The 18,468-nt window shown below is 43.9% G+C and overlaps 1 protein-coding gene across 2 annotated transcripts in view; it reads right to left on the bottom strand.

Moving 5' to 3' along the window:
• Positions 1 to 18,468, bottom strand: part of dapk3 (death-associated protein kinase 3) — a 58,602-nt gene continuing 40,134 nt past the window's right edge. For both annotated transcript variants that reach the window (XM_039767161.1, XM_039767162.1), the window contains exons 3-9: positions 16,093 to 16,453; positions 14,647 to 14,776; positions 14,110 to 14,158; positions 12,982 to 13,008; positions 10,909 to 11,061; positions 6,024 to 6,069; positions 1 to 1,465 (exon numbers count right to left, since the gene is read on the bottom strand). In XM_039767161.1, coding sequence (XP_039623095.1) covers positions 944 to 1,465; positions 6,024 to 6,069; positions 10,909 to 11,061; positions 12,982 to 13,008; positions 14,110 to 14,158; positions 14,647 to 14,776; positions 16,093 to 16,453 — 1,288 coding nt within the window. In that variant the 3' untranslated portion in view covers positions 1 to 943. The remainder of the gene's footprint in view (positions 1,466 to 6,023; positions 6,070 to 10,908; positions 11,062 to 12,981; positions 13,009 to 14,109; positions 14,159 to 14,646; positions 14,777 to 16,092; positions 16,454 to 18,468) is intronic.

The following is an 18,468-nucleotide window of genomic DNA, read 5'->3' as shown; positions in this document are numbered from 1 at the left end:
TGCGAGCACAAGTTTTATAAAAAGCGGTCATTTAATGAATAAATAGTCCGTTCCTTTACGTAGGCATACATAACGCATAAAAGACATTCAGAAGCAGAGGTCAAAGGTCAGGCAAGTAAAACTGTGCAGAATAACAACAAAGGAATGGCATGAGAGAGGTATGGAAGAACAAAGAGACAAGAAGATGCCAAACCATGACTATCTGCAGACAATGAAACGTGCGGGCACAGCCAAGACTGGCGCCCACACAGCTCACAAAAAGGACGAATTGGCACAGGTAACTACTGGGAATGCAAACCTCTCTGGACACGGCAGCCTGCTGTGCCAACGTCGGCCATGTGGCTGACGGGTCCAAAGTGGGAAGTGCACTTCGGTTTGGTGTCAAGTGCCCTCAGGCCTATCTGACATTTTTTCTTTTCTTTTAAGGTGCAATATTCCTGGCAACGTGGCACTTCAAATGCTTTAGGGCGACTTGTCTTGAGCCCGTCTGTGTGCAGGTGGTGGCCCTGGTTTCTTGTCACCTCAAGTCTGGTCCTTCAGCTTCTTAAAACTGTCAACTGGTCAAACGTGTCAGTGGCACCTACAGCTTAAACAGCCTGATGGCAGGACTGAAATACTGCGTCAAGCGGGCAGTGCAATACCAGACTGTGGGGGGCTCGGCGTCCACCGAAGGATTTGCTCAAACAAGATGACTGCTGTGCATCTTTAGAAGATGAGTGCATGGAGGGGCTACTGAATACTTTCAAAGGCCTCCGATGAAAAGGAAATACAGCCACAGAAAATGAGAACAATGGGCAAATGAGGGCAAGAGGATGTTTTGGATCTGCACTTTGAAATAAATGGTTAGGCTGGCAGAGTGGGCACCAGAGACATGCCCAGAGTTTCTTACACATGCACTCTACTCTGCCATGATTCACGGCCGTAGGACGACGACACTTCACCTTCAGCGCAGGATGACATTCGGCGGCTCGATGGTGCGTACGAGTTCTTCCACCCACTTCATCTCCGATGCCACCTGCTCCGCCAGGGCCTCAAAGCGATTCTCCAGGCGACCGAAGCGCCGCTTCAGAACATTCGCCGAATGCAGAGCTGAACGGATCTCCTCCTGGTTCTGCCGGCGCTGAGCCTCGGTACGCTGGAGCTCGAGGCGGATCTGGCTGAGGTCGCCCTCGATGCTCTCATTCTCCTCTTTGTACCAGCACTCCTTCTCCTCGTAGATGGACAGCAAGGCCGCGATGTCCTCCTGGCAGGAGCGCTTGTTGCGCTCCAGCTCGCACAGTCCCTCTTCAGCCGCCGTGATCTCCTCCATTACTTTGGAGAATCGCTCAAAGTTGACGTAGGTGTTGTTGGGTGGCATGCTGGAATGCGACTTGATGGTGTACTCCTTCAGCCGGGTGGTCTTCAGCCTGCGCCGCTCGGGCTTGTTGCCGCTGTCCTCCTGCCGGACATTCCGCCTCTTGATCACCTGCAATGCACAGTAAGAGGAGCTCAGGGGAAGGAAGGAGAATGGAGGGGAGATCAAATGTCCGCACCGGGACCCCCTCGCTGCGAGGTACCGATTTTGTGCAGTCAATGTCCATTGATAGAAATATCGGCAAAAATGTACTTTCAGAGTCTTAAAAGTGACAATAATAATAATTTAAATCACAAAATTAAAACAATATGTACAGTTGTGTTCAAAATAACAGCAGCAGTCCTGACATCACGAACAGAAAACCAAGTCATGACATGCGTGCTGCTGATTCTGTGTAACTGAATCATTCACAACAGCAGCGGTGTGGAGTTCAATCAGTGACGTCATTCAGTCATTGGGTGTCAACTACGGCCCTCATTTAACACTAGAATTACCAGAGCCTACTCGTAGATCCATCCCACCTTAAAATTGCTTTGCACCTCTCAGTCAGCGTCTTTTGTCCTTTAAATGTGTTGATAAACACCGAGCAGCCTACTATCACATCCCCCACCAGCGCACAGTTTTCTCAGCTCAAGTCTCTTTACCTGCATGTCAGTTGCTTAGAGTTGTTTAGAGTGAGAAGTCAAGTAAAATGACACCTTTTAGAAATACTAAATCGTTATTTGGAGTGCATGCATTTCATGTGTGCTCCGTGTCTACGACGATTTATGTATGCACAGTAAACACATCATTAAAACAGAAACGTTTTTCATGTTTTAGTAGTAATTGACAAAATGTAGACATGAAGTGTATAATGTGTGAAGCCTGAAGTCCAAATATCAAAGAAACACTTTGACAAAAGGTACAAATATAACAGAACAAGTGCGCTTCTATTCAAGAATATAACTGCAGAAAAAGAACCCGCGTTAGGGTGCGACATTGACACGCATTTACTACGACCGCTTCGGTGGCACAACAGTGACTGGTAATCTAAACTTCACGGGTTTGACCCCAGACGAGTGTGTTTTGAGAAGTGAGCTGCTCGTATTCTTACTATTATAGAAGAAAAACTTACATTTGATTTCAGTCTGTAACGGCCGCTGTAAATTTATGATACTTGGAAAGGTTAGCTTTGTTATTTCTTTGTCTTATTCAGTTTCATTCTCAGTCGTATTCACAATCCCAAATCTGACACTGCTGTTTTCACATAAGGACACACAATAGCTTTGCACTCTGTAGGAAGTAACTAAATCCAAATAACATTCGATCTGGCTTTTATGCAAGTAATATATAACTGTTGATGACAGGTACAACAAAACAAGTGCACTTTTATTCAAGACTATACATCAACATTTATATGTTATTTACATAAAAGCCAGACTGAATGTTATTTATTTGGATTTAGTTACTTCCTTCAGTCTAAAGTCACAAGTAGACTGCAGAGTTTCCTTTGTTTGAACGACACGGGCATGCTCAAAAAAATACGCGAGTAATGCCACGAAAAGTGCACACTGACACTTCAGTTCGCAAGCAATGGTGCGAGAATGCAGTCGGACTTCTTTTTTGGGCACATACACCGTCCAGATGTAAACACTAGTGTGGAGAGTCGCTCGCGAATTGAAGAGTCTATAGCTGCAGGTGGAAGTTGCCGTCGTTGTACTTTGTATATAAAAGAGTCAGATCAAATGTTATTTATTTGGATTTAGTTAGTTACTTCTTACAGAGTGCGGAGCTATAGTGCGTCTTTATGTGAAAACCGCAGTGTCAGATGGGGGTTGGGGAATCGTGAACGCAACTGAGAATGAAACTGAATAAAAAAAACAAAGCTAACCTTTCCAAGTATCATACATCTGATTTCAGTCTGCAACAGCTGCTGTAAATGTATGTTTTTCTTCTAAAATAGTAAGAATACGTGCAGCTCACTTTGCTTCACTCAAAACGGATTAGTCTTGGATCAAACCAGTGAAGTTTCGATTACCAGTCAACAGTTGATACCGTTGTGCCACCGGAGCGGTCGTAGTAAATGCGTGTCAATGTCGCACCCTAACGCGGGTTCTTTTTCTGCAGTTATATTCTTGAATAGAAGCGCACTTGTTCTGTTATATTAGTACCTTTTGTCAAAGTGTTTCTTTGATATTTGGACTTCAGGCCTACATTTTGTCAATTATTACTAAAACATGAAAAACATTTCTGTTTTAACGATGTGTGTACATAAATCGTTGTAGACACGGAACACACATGAAGTGCAAGTGTTCCAAATAACGATCTAGTATTTCTAAAAGGTGTCATTTTGCTTGACTTCTCACTACTCTAAGCAACTGACACGCATGTAAATAGACTTGAACTGAGAAAACTGTGTTGGGAGATCACAACACATTTAAAGGACAAAAGACACTGACAGAGAGGTGCGAATTGATTTAATTCAAGTGTTAAGGAAGGATGTCAGCAAATGTTGTACACGCTGGTCACAGTGCATCTCTCTGAAAATCGGAGTAAAACGGGTCGCTGCAGACATTGTTCAGACGAGCAGCGTACTTGGATTAAAAACTTGATTAGAGAGGGGAACACGGAGAAAGGCTGCTCAGCTAAAATGATCACAAATGCTTTAAAACAGCAACCAATACCTGAAAGACGTGGAAGAAAATGGAAAAACTGCCACTGGAATGGAGAAGAAGAAGAGCCAAAATGGCAAAGAGTCAGCCAGGGATCAAAGGGGGTCTAAAGTTACCCGAGTTACAATCAGAAGACGCCTGTGTAAAGCCAAGTGAGCGGCAAGAAGCCCCCACAAAGCCCCACTGTTGAAACTAAGATGTGCTGAAGAGGTGACAAGTGGCCAAAGAACACGTCGACTTGGACCGAACATTTTGTGGACTGACGAAATCAACAGTGTTCTTTTTGGCTCTAGGGGCCGCAGACGACCCCCAAACACTGAATTCAAGTTGGAAGACAGTGAAGTACCATCATGACATGGGGATGTTTCTCATACTATGGTGTCAGGCCTGGTCTGTTCATCGCATAGCAGGGATCATGGATCAGTTTGAATACCTCAGAGTACTTGAAGAGGTCATGCTGCCTTACGCCCTTGAAATGGAGGCTTCAACAAGACAAAGACCACAACACCACCAGTAAATGAGCAACAGACCAACAAGATTGACGTTACGGAGTGGCCAGCCCAATCCTGGGCCCTAATCCAATCACAAATGCTGTTTGAGGCAAAAATCAAGAAATGAGAAGAATTGTGGAATGGAGCCCAGTTATCCTAAGCTGGCACAAGAAGAAGTCGGTCGACTCCATGCAACACAGACGGGCAGCGGGTCTCAGTAACAGAGGCTACACAATGAAATATTAGCTCAGTGATTCAAAGGAAAGTTAAATAATGAAACATTTGTCAGTGTGTACAGTGAATGTTTGAGTTTGTAAAGAATGCAGACACTGCTATTTTTTGAACAGCCTAATATTCCCTTTTCTTCACTTTCTGTAAAGGAATAACACATTTGATTGGGTTTTCTTCAGGTTTTGATTTAGAATAAAATACCCCAATGCATTTGTGTGTATGGAAATAAAAAGCTAAGATAAGGATTTTGAGCTTGATTCACTTTTTTCTCCAAACACACTGCTATTATTCTGAACACAACTCTATGTACAGTTCTGCCAACCTTATAATGAACAACCAGCACTTTCTAACGATGACACGAGACCCCTTAGAGTCAGAAATGGTACAATGATGGCACAACAGCCACCACGAAATGCTGACTGACCCCACATGAGATCCACGTTCTTTATGGAGGCTTCACTCAAAGTGTAACTTCCTGCTGCTGGCAGCTGAACACCAGTAGACAGTCCAGCGGTGAGGCGCACTTAAGATGTTGGGGACAACAAGCATCAGGTTGAGCTTCACGAGGACTGGTGGACAGCTAACTGTCTATAAGTAGCTGCTTAGCCGTTATAGAGCTTACTGCCATTGGTGGCATGTGCCACGTCTGCTTAGGGATCGCCAAGAGTCTCAGCTCCCTTTCCCAGCAGCCATAGCGCCTAAAGCAGGACAACTGGAACATGTGCTTGTGACACAGAGAGAGCTATCAGCAGCGGTTTCAACAGCTCAGATAAACAGACAGCTGTCAATCAAACCGCCTACTGCATGGGCTGCTGGTTCTAATCAATGGACCTGCGCACACAATGACAGGTGGTGGTCATCAAGCCCACCCTGTATGTCAGTGGTTCTCAACCTCTTTGGTATCACAAGCCATTTTTTCCTCTGTGTAAGTGAATTCCAGACCCCCGCACAGGGCGAGGCCCATTTGATGACACTAACATGATCAGAGCGCGCGGAGGGGAGAGCCTTAGTGAATCGAGTGCCATCGTCAGAGCAACCCGCTGCCAGCCAGCACCGTTCAAAACACTAACAACTCTCGACCCACCGAGTTGGAGAGAGCTTCTCTTCACCATTAGTGACGGCCTCGGCGTATTCAAAGGTAAATAAAAAATGGAAGTTGTTAGATTAAACTAATTCAAATTGAGGTGGAAACAAAAATTTGAGTTTGTCTGTATCTGTGGACGGTAGTGTAACCCCGAGACCTGCCTGTAGTTTAAGACGATAGCAGAAAACATTACAGATCATTGCAGTACGTACCTTAATCCAGGGATGCTGCAGGCTGCCTTCAATTGTCATTCGCTTTCTGAAATTGAAGAAAGACGTTTATTAAATAAACAAAACTGACAAGAAATACAAGACTTTCTTTGGTCACTTCATTGGCAGACTACTGGCCAGACAGACCGCGAGCTACAGAGGCGGCCACCAAGGCTGAAGACTTTTCAAACGCGCAGTCAACTCCACACACATTATTATGTCAGCATACCCTCACTCATTATTATAATAGGGAATGTATTTACTTTATCATTGGATTTATTTCAGCCTTTATTTGCTATCTCATATTTTCACTGGGTCAAACGTTTACACACAAGATGACAGTCTGTTTAAATAGCGATAGAGAAATGGATGCAATGACTTAGAAGTCTCCAATTGGCCAATTGTCTTAATGGAGTTAAAATCGAGAGTGGACCTGCGGGGCCCAAAACAGACAGACATACTGCCAAAGTGTTTCCAGCGCCACATTATATGCCTTCAATAGGCCTACCAGTGCTATGACCCAAACATTACGGTGCCCTGAAATGAGGGACACATGTAGAAAAAGTGTTGCATGACCAAAGTGTATGCAAAAGCGTCTTAAACCAAAGTCTGTAATGTGCACTCTAACCCTTAACAAGTCGCCCTGGTGTAGTTTACAGCAATCTCAAGTTATTTTTGTCCAACTTCCTTTTTCTTGAACCTACCAGCAGCATCTGCCATCTCTGCTCAGCTTGATTCACTACCAGGCCAGTGTCACAATGGTGACCTCAGTCCTGGGGACCCCCTGTGGCTGCAGGTTTTTGTTCCAACCAGATTCCTAATCAGTGACAACACTTGATAACGCTGATCTCATTTAATTAGCTGGGATTATTTTTCTTATTCTCCATTCAGAAAAGCACAGCAGCCTGGTTTTTACATTTAAATACTGAACTGTTTTGTTGATTCCTTTGTTGTATCTTATTAATGACAATTAAAAATGAGCACAGCAGACACACCGGCAAACACCAAATAATCAAAGGGTGCAACTACTTTAGCATCAGACCTGCTGATTAGTAAATAACGGATCAATGAAACAATTAGAACACCTAGAAAAGTAGAAATGAAAATCGAGATTAAAATATTGTTAAAAAGAAAAAAGTAAATTATTCCCATATAACTGCAGATAGAGATAGAGATATCTCTCTATAGATATATAGATAGATATATAGATATATATAGGCCCAGGAGGACCGGAGGAGGGCTTGTGCCTCCTCCAGACCGTGAGGGGGCGACCGCCCTGGTTATGTTGAGGGCCTTGGGTAAAGGGCTTGGAAGCCCAGCCCTGTAGGGACCCGTGGCCACCACCAGGCGGCGCCCAGGTGCCCGAATATCCCTGGAGCCCAGCACTTCTGCCACACCAGGAAGTGCTGGGGGGAAGACAACAGGGGACACCCGGACGGCTTCCGGGTGCACAGCCGACACTTCCGCCACACTGGGGCGTGGCTACGGAGGAGTGCCGGGAAGCAGCTGGAGCCCATCCGGATTCCTATTTAAGGGGCCGCCTCCCTTCAGTAGATGGTGGAAGTCGGGTGGAAGAGGACGGAGCTGGAGAGAGGATTGGAGGCGGCCAGGAGAGAGGCATTGAGACTGTGAGGCCTGGACATTGGGGGAACGGTGCTGGAGGCACTGGGAAGTGCACTGAAGTAATAATTGTAAATATTAGTGTAATAAACGTGTGTTTGGGTGAACATAAGATGTCCGTCTGTCTGTGTCCAGGTTCAAGTATGTATACATTTACATATTCATACACACACACACACAATATATATATTTTTTTTTACCAAACTTAGTTTCTAATTTCTATTCTGTTCCCAAAACACAGAACTTGTGAAAGAACACATCACTTAATTAGCCCAGGAGTCCAATTAAAAACAGAAACTGGTGGGAACAAAAACCTGCAGTGACTTGTGCACAGGACCGAGGTTGGGAAACACTGAGCCAGTTTTATGAGTGGCTGCCCAGTCACAAGGTCCATATGGTCCATTTGATACAGCGTGTAGGTACTTATTGAAGTACGACAACAATGAGATGTACTTCTTGCAATGACTTTGTCTGCAAAGAACATTCAACAAATGAAGTGAAATGTGACACGAGTGCAAATCCTGCAGTGGATGGAAGTATGACTGGTGACGAATGAGCACTGGAGAAGAGGATCAGATTTATTTCCAGAAAGTCTTAGACGATTCAGTAATATGGTATTAAATTACATTAAAAACCATGTACTATTATTACAATATCTGATACTACAACCTCACAGTGTGCATATAAACAGCCATTTTAACACGAGTACGAGTGGTGCGAGGACTTCATGTCCAGCTTGTTTGATTTGTAACTTTAAAACCGTGGAGCAGAAGAGAAAAATCAAGAAAAATGTGCCTTTGTCCCAAACAGTATGGAGGACACTGTACAAGGACCATCAGTTTGGTCTTCACTCTCTCCTCCAGTATTATATATATATATGCAGCTGGTCCAAGAGGATGTCCCACCATCACCATCTTTTTAATCAGCTTGTAGATTTGGTGGGCCTCTCTTAAAGTGAATTTATACAATACAACTTATTTTTGTGTTGCCCAAAATCACACAAGTGCCGCAGTGGGCTCAACAGCCCCTCATGCCTTGACTCTCTAAGATGAGAAGCAAGAACTGCCAAAAAATGGAAGAAACCTTGTGAAAGGCAATTCAAAGAGAGACCCCTTTGCAGGTAGGCTGGGCGTGCAGTGGGTGTCAATACACAGAACAGAACACAAGTCATCCCCAATATTACAAGTACAGAACAGAAGGCTGAATTTATCAGCCCAGCACACCACCCTGGCCATCACAACATTATAGGGCATGAGGAGGATGTCACCGTCCCCTTTCTTCCCTAGTTCCGGTGTGTTACTAGATCAGACCAGCCTGCCATTGCTGTGTCAGTGCACCACCTCCATTTGCTGAGCAATGAGCGGGCGGAGAGGAGATCCTGATTAATGCACAAAGTAATTGAGCAGAGTGAACTCCGACCTGCACTAATGAACAAATGACAGGAATATGGCTCAGGCACGCAGAGAGGGTTATATACAAAAAAAAAAGGCAGCAGGTCTCAATTAAGACCAAAAGCAATTATGAGGCAAGACCAACAAATAGCCAAGAGTAAGACAAATGCAAGACAGAACACCCCCAAGTTCAATACAAGTCTGAAAAGGGAGAAGTCGCCTCAAGTCGGAGTTGAGTGCTACAATCCTATCAATTTAGCTTGTTAACTAGAAGAAGCCACCAAACAGAACAGAGAAAAAGCAGAGAAGCTGCTCTCTTATTCATTATTAAGTCCGAGACACACACTGTCGCTCAGAATCTCAATTTAACTCGGTGAAGCCTGCAGAAGACACAGCCACTTACAAGCAGACAAGAAGCGACTGAGCAGCAGAAAGGCCAGTAATGCCGACTGATTGATAGTGCAGATGCCTGGATAATGGAGTCTTTGGTCGCAGCTCAAGCAGATGAGTTTATTAGAGCTGACCGGTTTAATGGGCCTGCCGGTGCGATTCTAAACGTTACAAAAGTGCTGGCTGGATAGTAGAATATCTGTTGCTAGGGTGTGGGAGTCTGACTTGACAAGAGAGTACCTTCCACAGTTATCTGTGGTCAAACAAGCCTTAAATGAATGTGAATTCATCCTTAGTGCCATACTGACTTGCTGTAAGACTTTCAACTCTGCCACTCTGGAGCTGGCATGCCACATTATGGGTCAGCTAGATAGCCTAAACTCCCCCCTAGGAGCACAGTGAGGATTCAGGGCCGGATTTTCCTCAGCCTCCTCAAACACTGGAGACACTGCTGTCATCAAGTCATTCTGAGTTTCTCCATGGGATTAATAAAGTTTATCTAATCTAATTAAGTAACACACTAAGCTTCCTGCCAGTTGGCTCCTCCATCACTGCTGATAATTGGACCTATAAATGTGGAATAATCAGCAAACGTGACAACATAACGGAGTAAACGGACAGCAGCAGCGGACCGAGCACACAGCCCTGGAGTGCCCTGGTGTGAAGATGTCTTACCAGTCATGAAGTCCAGAATTCAGTTATACTGGCTGTTTAGGCCAAGGGCCCACAGTTCCCGATTAGCATCTGGGGTGTCAGCATTCTTGCGTCAAGAAGTGTTAAGGGTGTAGAGATGGCCGTCAAGATTGCAGTTCCCACAGATCTGTTTGTGGGGCAGGCACACCAATGCAAGTCCTCTTCTTTCGGCTGGTCACCACAGCAGATCATCTTCTTCCATGTCCTCTGTATCTTGTTCCGTTACACCAATCACCTGCATGTCCTCTCTCACCACAACCATAAACCTTCGCTTAGGTCTCCTCTTCCCTGGCAGCTCTATCCTTAGCACCCTTCTCCCAATATAGCCCTCATCTCTCACCTGCACATGTCCAAACACCAGTGCAATCTCACCTCTCTGACCCTCTAATGTCCTCATTTCTAATCCTGTCCATCTTCATCACACCCAATGTAAATCTTAGCATCTTTAACTCTGCTACAACCAATGTGTCTAATTAGCCAGACTTGACACGTCCCGGGAGGACATTTGGCTGGACTGTACATTTTGGAGTACAAGACCAGCACACTCCAACTAGCACCATATACCTAATACATAAAGCAAAAGTTTAGGCCTAAAACGTATTATAGAATATGTATGGAGACAATGAGACCAACAGTCAAATCAGAGAAAAGACCCCAAAGAGTCAGGATTCCATTGTCTCAGCTGCCAGAAGTTGGACAGACAGGCAGACAGACTGCAATGCAGTGACACAAATTATTGACAAGGCGCCATTTCACTTCTTTACATATGCGGTTTTTATGTGCCGAGCACTTACTTAGGATCTTTGACCAACAACCTGCGGATGAAGTCTTTGGCCAGCTCACTCGTGTTGCTGAAGTACTCTTCGTCAAAATCATAGTTCACACCCGAGATGTTCGTCAGAGTCTCCTGCTTGGTCTCACCAAGGAAGGGTGAAGCACCACTGAGGCTAAAAAAGAAAAAAACTTCATTAATTTATATCCACCAGCCAAGCAGGCGAAATTCTTTACATCCATAAATCTCTTGTTCTGAATAGGACCCCTTCATGCCAAAAAACAGATTGCTTTGTGAACAGCTGGGAAAATGTTTTCTAATTTACATCACAACCACAATTCATCTTGTGCGTTTTTGGGGATGACATGAATTGTTTGATTAAATGGCTTCAAAAACTGAAAACACCACATATAAGCAAAAGTCCAGAAAATAAATGACAATTAAAAAAAACAAAAACACCCTGCCTCTCGATAAAGGCTCACACAACCCAGCCTTGAGGATAAATGAAGAGACTAGGCTGTACTCACAATAGCGGCATTAAAGAAGAAAGCAGCACTCGCCTCAGGTAGGAGCGAGCAGACCCACTACAGCCAGGTTAGGGTTAGCTTCACCATTATGTACACCTGCCTTAACCTCGTTCTTTTTAAAAGATATGCAAATAATAACAGCAAGTTCAAGGCAACTGCTGCTGTTTGTTCACTGCTTCACATGTCTTTTTTTTTTTTTTTTTTAAACATATCTTTAATCATTGGTTTGTAACAAACTAAAAGAAAATATGCACTTTATCTCCCTCGACAGACTGGCATCCTAAGGGATCGAGTTATACATTACTAGCCATCCCCGGAGGTTCCGCCCGCATAAGTATGAAACAGGACAAAGATTAAAAAGTAATAAATAAAAATGTATCACTAGCTAAGCAAAGGCAAGGTACACTCCAAGACATGGCCAGAGGAAGACGATTCGAAAGGAGGCTGGTGCGTGACTGAGGAGGGCCCTTCTGACGTCACGCATCCCCTACCCCTCGGCCTGTAGGCTCCGTCTCAGATTAGCGTGAATAAATTGCTCCTGCAAGTGAATTATGATACTTGGCGCAATGAGTGAAGTCGCAAAATCAACTGGAATGTTCAAGCAAATTATGGGGGATCGGGGAACCTGATCTAAATCTGTGAAGTTGTTCTCTTGAGAATAGCAGACAGACAGAGATTATAAACTGCTAAAAAAAAAAAAAAAAAATGAAAGGCACACTTTGAAAACCCATCATATCTCAATAGGAAAAAAAAATCCTTCTGGCTCTCTCTACTGCTATGGACTGATATGATGATATGTGAGGAATGAAAGGATGGAAATGAAAATGATCAACAGACAGAGGGACACCCCGAAAATCAAAGGGAGCAAAATGATGGGGCAGGCAGGCGAGTCCATTTGGCTGAAATCTCATTGCAGCAACTCCAAATCATACTCCGTAGTTTCTATGGCAAATGCCAGTTGAGCTCCACGGTGCCCACTAGAGGACTTCAAGCCCTCAGGCCACCCTCATGAAGTCGGTTTCTGATTGTTTGGTCAGAGGCATTCACACAAGTGGCCTACCTGCTGGGGGTCATTTTGTAGGCTCTGCCAGTGCTGATCCTGCTCCTCCTTACCCAAAGGAGCAGATACCAGTAGGTCCTGCTGATGGGCTAAGGACCTTCTATGAGGGGCCTTGTCCACCTCTCCTAGATTAACAACCGGTCTGCCTCCTGGAATCTCCTCCATGCCATTAAGACTATGCTGGGAGACACAACAAACCTTCTAGCAATGCCACGTATTGATGTGCCGGCTATCCAGGAGAAGTTGGACTACCTGTGCCACCTCTGTAGGGTCCAGGTATGGCCTCATGCTACCTGTAGTGACACGGACCGTAGCCAAATGCAAAACAAGTGGCAAAACAGAGGAGGAGGGAAAAATGTCAGTGGCCTCCCTCCACCTGTTAAACCATTCACTCCTGTTTTGGGAGTCGTCTCACTGTTCTTTTAAATTAAAAGCTCAGCTACGCTACTCCCAACTTAACAGGGTACACAGAGCAAACATCTCACACAGAAACGTACAAAGTACTTACAGAATATAAGTAATGACGCCAATGCTCCTGGAAAAAAGAAAAAGAACACAAAGTAAGGAATTTACAGCCAGACTTCTTCCACTGGCTCTTGTTTAAAGCATCAAAGCCTGAGATCCGCTTAACAAGAGCACAAACTAAAATAAAAATATTCATGCACAGCACTTTGTTTTTTGTCATTTTATAAAAAGCTATTATGATGCAGTGCTGGACTTTCCTCCACTTGTAAATCTTATTGACATGCAATGCTTTGTTACTTGCCACTCCACTTAACTATCTCTGTAATATATTCGATTATCCTCACATATTTTCTATTTGCAGGTCACTTTGGTACTAGGGTGTTGTACAATGTTTGCCATTATGAATGTAGTGAGGCATTAAGCAAAATGACCCCTTTTATTGGCTAACTAGAAAGATTACAATATTCACGATTTCAAAGCAACTTCGGCCCCTTCTTACATCTTACAAATCTGCCTGAAGAAGGGGCCCGAGTTGCTTGCCAATTGTAGTCTTTCTAGTTAGCCAATGGAAGGTGTCATTTTGCTTAACTTCTCACTACAAGTCACTTTGGTTAAAAGAATGCTGTATTTTGTTGTGTGACAGATAACAATGAGGCAAGTCAAGTAAACCTACAAAGCAAATGTTTGTGTATGACCTGCCATTCGCCTGTGGAACCTTCCGGCCCTCTGATCTGAAGTGGTGCTCATAGCAGACAACAAACGACTGAAAGAGGAGAGAATGAAGAAAGCAGAGCCAAAGGAACAAAGGCTGCAATCTGTGAACTTCTATATGGTGTAAGGTGCAGGTGGAATCCTCTTTGTGAGGAATTAAGCAGAGCAAGTGCACCATTGTACCTAGGACTGGACTCGATGACACTCACTGCCATGAAGGGTACAGGAACAAATCTGTAACGGTCAACAGTGTGCACATGCCACCAGTCGGTTTGGTTACCTGAACTTAACAAAGAACACAGGGCAGCCAGCAAGAGCCATTTGTGAAGCTGCCCTGCTTACTAAAAATAGTGTGAAAGCCTGAATCTTATTAAATCTGCCTTGTGTGCCCAAAGCTTTACTGCACTGGAAAACAAACAGCAGCTTATAACATATTTATGATATCAGCTTCATCTCTTACCACATGTCTGCCTCCAAGCCCAGAGGCTCATAATTCACAATTTCAGGAGCTGTAATACAAATGGAAACACTTCGATTAGAGCAGAAATCCTGCTAATATACAACAGTAACAGACCTAAATCAGTCGTAAGATGCCCTGGTTAAAGACAGTTCAGATTTTCCCTGTACAACGTGCAGCTCAGTACTTTTAGAACAAATTCTATTTGGCATTCTCAACACAAACTTGTTGGCTTCTTCATCAATCTGCCAGCAATTGGCTTTAAAATTATTCAGTGAAAAGTCACTAGAAACAGAATTTCCAAATATTTTGAGTCGTGGGGGCAGTGGGGATTACCTTATTGATTTGTTTTATAAATTACCTGCCGTAACTCAATGCACATTTTAAACGTTCGCCCTCAGAGGGATGGGGGCAGCTGTCAAGGGACTATTTAAACACAATGGAGGCCGAACACATCTGCCAGATCAACACGTCTGATTCAAATACATTTGATAACAAGATGAATCTTTAAAAAAAAATAAATATTCCAATATTGCTAACCAACAAACTCTGGAGTTCCAAAAATGTTCTTGAATTCATTGTTATCCAGGATCTGATGAGCAATTCCAAAGTCAATCAGCTTGATTCTAGGATTGGGAACGTTTTTATCCAGTAACATGATGTTTTCAGGCTGGAGTGAAATATGGAGAAATGAGTCAGTGTGATGAATAAAATCGTACCAATAATATGCATTTCAAAGTTCTACTCAACCCTGCATTATTACAATAAATTTTGAACTCAGAACCTTAGATCAAGTCTTATTTCATTAAGCGGATGCTCCAAAACTGTGGTGTCCAACTCCGATCCTGGAGGGCCACAGTGGCTGCTGGTTTTCTTTCCTACCACTTTCTTCATCAGGGACCAATTTCTGCTGTTAACTGAATTATAGTCCCTTTATTTTAAATTACCATGTTTTTAGCACTAGAATTACCAAAGCCTACGAAAAAACCCGTAAATCCGTCCCACCTTAAATCCCTTTGCACCTTTCTGTCAGCGTCTTTTGTCTTGTAAATGTGTCAATAAGCAGCAAGCAGCCTACTACCACAACCCCCCACTGCTGCACAGTTCTCAGCTCAAGTCAGTTGCTTAGAGTTGTACAGAGTGAATACTAGATCTTTATTTGGAAAGCATGCACTTCATGTGTGTTCCGTGTCTACAACAATCCATGTAAACACATCTTTAAAACAAATGTTTTTCATGTTTTAGTAATAATTGACAAAACGTAGACATGAAGTGTATAATGTGTGAAGCCTGAAGTCCAAATATCAAAGAAACACTTTCACAAAAGGTACAAATATAAAACAAGTGCACTTTTATTCAAGAATATAACTGCAGAAAAAGAACCCGCGTTAGGGAAAAATTTTTGTTTTAACAATGTGTTTACATCGACTGTTGTAGACACAAAACACACATGAAATGCATGTGTTCCAAATAACGATACTGTATTCACTCTCTACAATCTAAGCAACTGACACGCAGGTAAACAGACTTGAGCTGAGAAAACTGTGCGGCGGTGGGAGGATGGGATAGCAGGCTGCCTGTGCTGATCAACACATTTACAAGACAAAAGACACTGGCGGAGAGGTGCAAAGGGATTTAAGGGCCCACAAGTTTTTTTGTAGGCTTTGGTAATTCTAGTGTTAAAGAATATGACCCGACCACTGAATTGATTTTTTTCCTTAAATAGCGAGTCAATTACAAGAAGTTAATTAGCAGCAGAAACTGGTCACTAATTAAGAAAATGGCTACAATGAAAGCCCCCAGCCAGAGTGGCCCTCCAAGATCAGACTAACCTATTACCCCTACGCTAAGAAATGCTGAAAGGCTGATAAGTACACCAAATGTGGGAATGGAAGCTTCTGGCTTTCTTGCATCAGCATTTCTCACACTCCTGTCTTTCTAGGCACTCTCTTAGGAGACACCCTGCCCACTGTGCCAACAACTCACCTTGAGATCAAAGTGAGCAATCTTTTTAGAATGCAGATAGTGGACACCATCGAGGATCTGTTTGAGGAACTGCGTGGCCTCCTCCTCTGTGAGGGACTCCTTTTCAGCCAGGAAGTCAAACAGCTCTCCGCCGGACACCAGCTCCAGTATGAGGATGACATCAGTCTTGTTCTCAAAGATGTCATGCAGAGTGATGATGTTGGGGTGCTGAATCTCACGCAAGATGTTCACCTCCCGCTCGATTTCTTCCCGGCTCACACCCCGCCGGCTTGAAGAGAGGCGCCTCTTTTTGATAAACTTTGCCGCATATTCAATCCCAGTGCTTTTCTCCCGACACTTCCGCACAATGGCAAACTGGCCGCTGTAAACATGATTGAAAAATAAAGAAAATTGGGGTTATTCGTGCAAAGTTTTACTCATCAGGCAAAAAACATAGCGTACATAAGGGGCTTCCAGTAAAACAACAACTGCTGTTATGACTCGGGCACCAAAGATGGCTTCTCATTATTAGCTCTCTTCCCCAGGTCAGGAAGATTTCTGCGACTCTGTAATTGAGATACAAACCAATACAAAAAGTTTTGCACTAAACTGCCACCATGATGCCGAACATGTATGTAAAATCCACTATGCATTCCCACTCGCTTTGATTTAAGCTGTTGTCATATTACACGACTTCAGGTAGGAGGAGATGTCAAACTTGATGACGGCAGTTACTGATCTTGTCATCTGAGGATGTCGAAATACATGAGTAGGAATCACACAGGATGACCCCAAGTCCAGTTTCACAGTATTGCCAATGTTTCTGACAACCAATGACATGCTGCCTACTGGTGCTCTATGAAGAGATGCTGGGTATACTGGGAGTACGATGCTAGGGAACGAGCTGCCAGGCAAGAAGAAAAGAGGAAGGCCTAAGAGGAGGTTTATGGATGTGGTGGAGTGACAGAGAAAGACGCAGAGGACAGGAAGATATGGAGACAGATTACCACTGTGGTGACCAAAAAGCAGCCAAAAGACCAAGAAGATGAATTAGAATAAATCAATCATAAAGCCTTATTCTGATCTACTATAAAATGTTACTGTAAGTCTGTGCAACACTTCAAACTTGTTAAATTCAACATAAACATACCCAAAAGTTGCAGCTTTACAGGACAGTCTATAGAGATTAGCAAAAATAGACCACATTACAGTCAGCGAGACTTTGGAGCACACAAACCCAAAGCCCATCCGAGAAATAAATTACAGTCCGATGGCTGCGTCACAAAGCTGGCCGCCAGGCTGTGCCACTAAGGGGTACAAATGGCAGCTGTGAATCCATCAACCCGTGTTCGATGCCCGCTGCTAGGGCTCAGAGAGAGGGGCATCACCCTGAGGAAGTTCCTCACTGTTGACAAAGAACAACAACTTCTGTGTCGTGTGCTGCATTTCTGCGACCAAGTTGTACAAGAAAACCTGTTTAGAACACTTAGCCTATGAAGCTTTTCCATTACGTTGCCTTTTGTTTAACTGCTCGAAGTAGGAGGAGATCACACTGGAATGCAGACCCCCCAAGGTAGCCCCTGACCTTGAAGGTAAAGCATCATGCATCTCTTCATGTAATCTAAGACAGGATGATAAAATGGTCCATATATGGGACATTACATTTAAGATTAACAAGTCATCACCTAGGTGCTAAAGATGCTTTTGTATATTTATAGCCATAAGGACCACCTGAACAAAGAATTGTTAGCACAACTACAATTACAATGCAGGAGTAACTTCTTGTCTGCCCCTTTTATCACTTTGTTGATTGGGTGGGTCTCTCTTAAAGTGATGTTATCAGCCCAGCACACCACACTGGCCATCACAGAGTTGTAGAAGACATAAGGGAGGTCACTACACTCCTTACCAGAACCCAATCTCCCAACATAAAACAGACTGCTCTGCGCTTTCTCCTCTAGTTCCTGTGTGTTCCAAGACCAGTCCGGCCTGTCACCGATGTGGACCCCCAAGCACTTGTAGCAGTGCACCACCTCTACAATCCACTCCTTGAATTGTGACCGGGCGTTGAGGCTCTTAGGTGCGGCAAACATCAAGCAGCAGTTTTTTTGGTTTTTGCTGGTGTCACGTTGAAGACAATTCTCTACGTTCTCCCCCTCCTCGTCAATGCACCCCAATAAGTGCAGAATCACCCGAAAATTTCTGCAAGTCACCTGACCTGCTGTTCTATTTCTAGCCGGAGGTGAACAGTGTGAATGACGAGTAAAGCAGACGGGCCTGATCCTTGTGGTGCTCCAGTGTTGCTCACACCATCAGACGGTGGTCTGTCTGACTGACTGACTGAGTCCATCATGAGGACACCACAGGCTCAGACACCTTCCTAGTCCTGGGTTTACC

The sequence above is a fragment of the Polypterus senegalus genome, chromosome 10, assembly GCF_016835505.1.
Source record: "Polypterus senegalus isolate Bchr_013 chromosome 10, ASM1683550v1, whole genome shotgun sequence".
NCBI classification, from domain to species: domain Eukaryota; kingdom Metazoa; phylum Chordata; class Cladistia; order Polypteriformes; family Polypteridae; genus Polypterus; species Polypterus senegalus.
The sequence above is the reverse complement of the archived record's forward strand: the minus strand, read 5'-3'. Positions and strand labels throughout refer to the sequence as shown.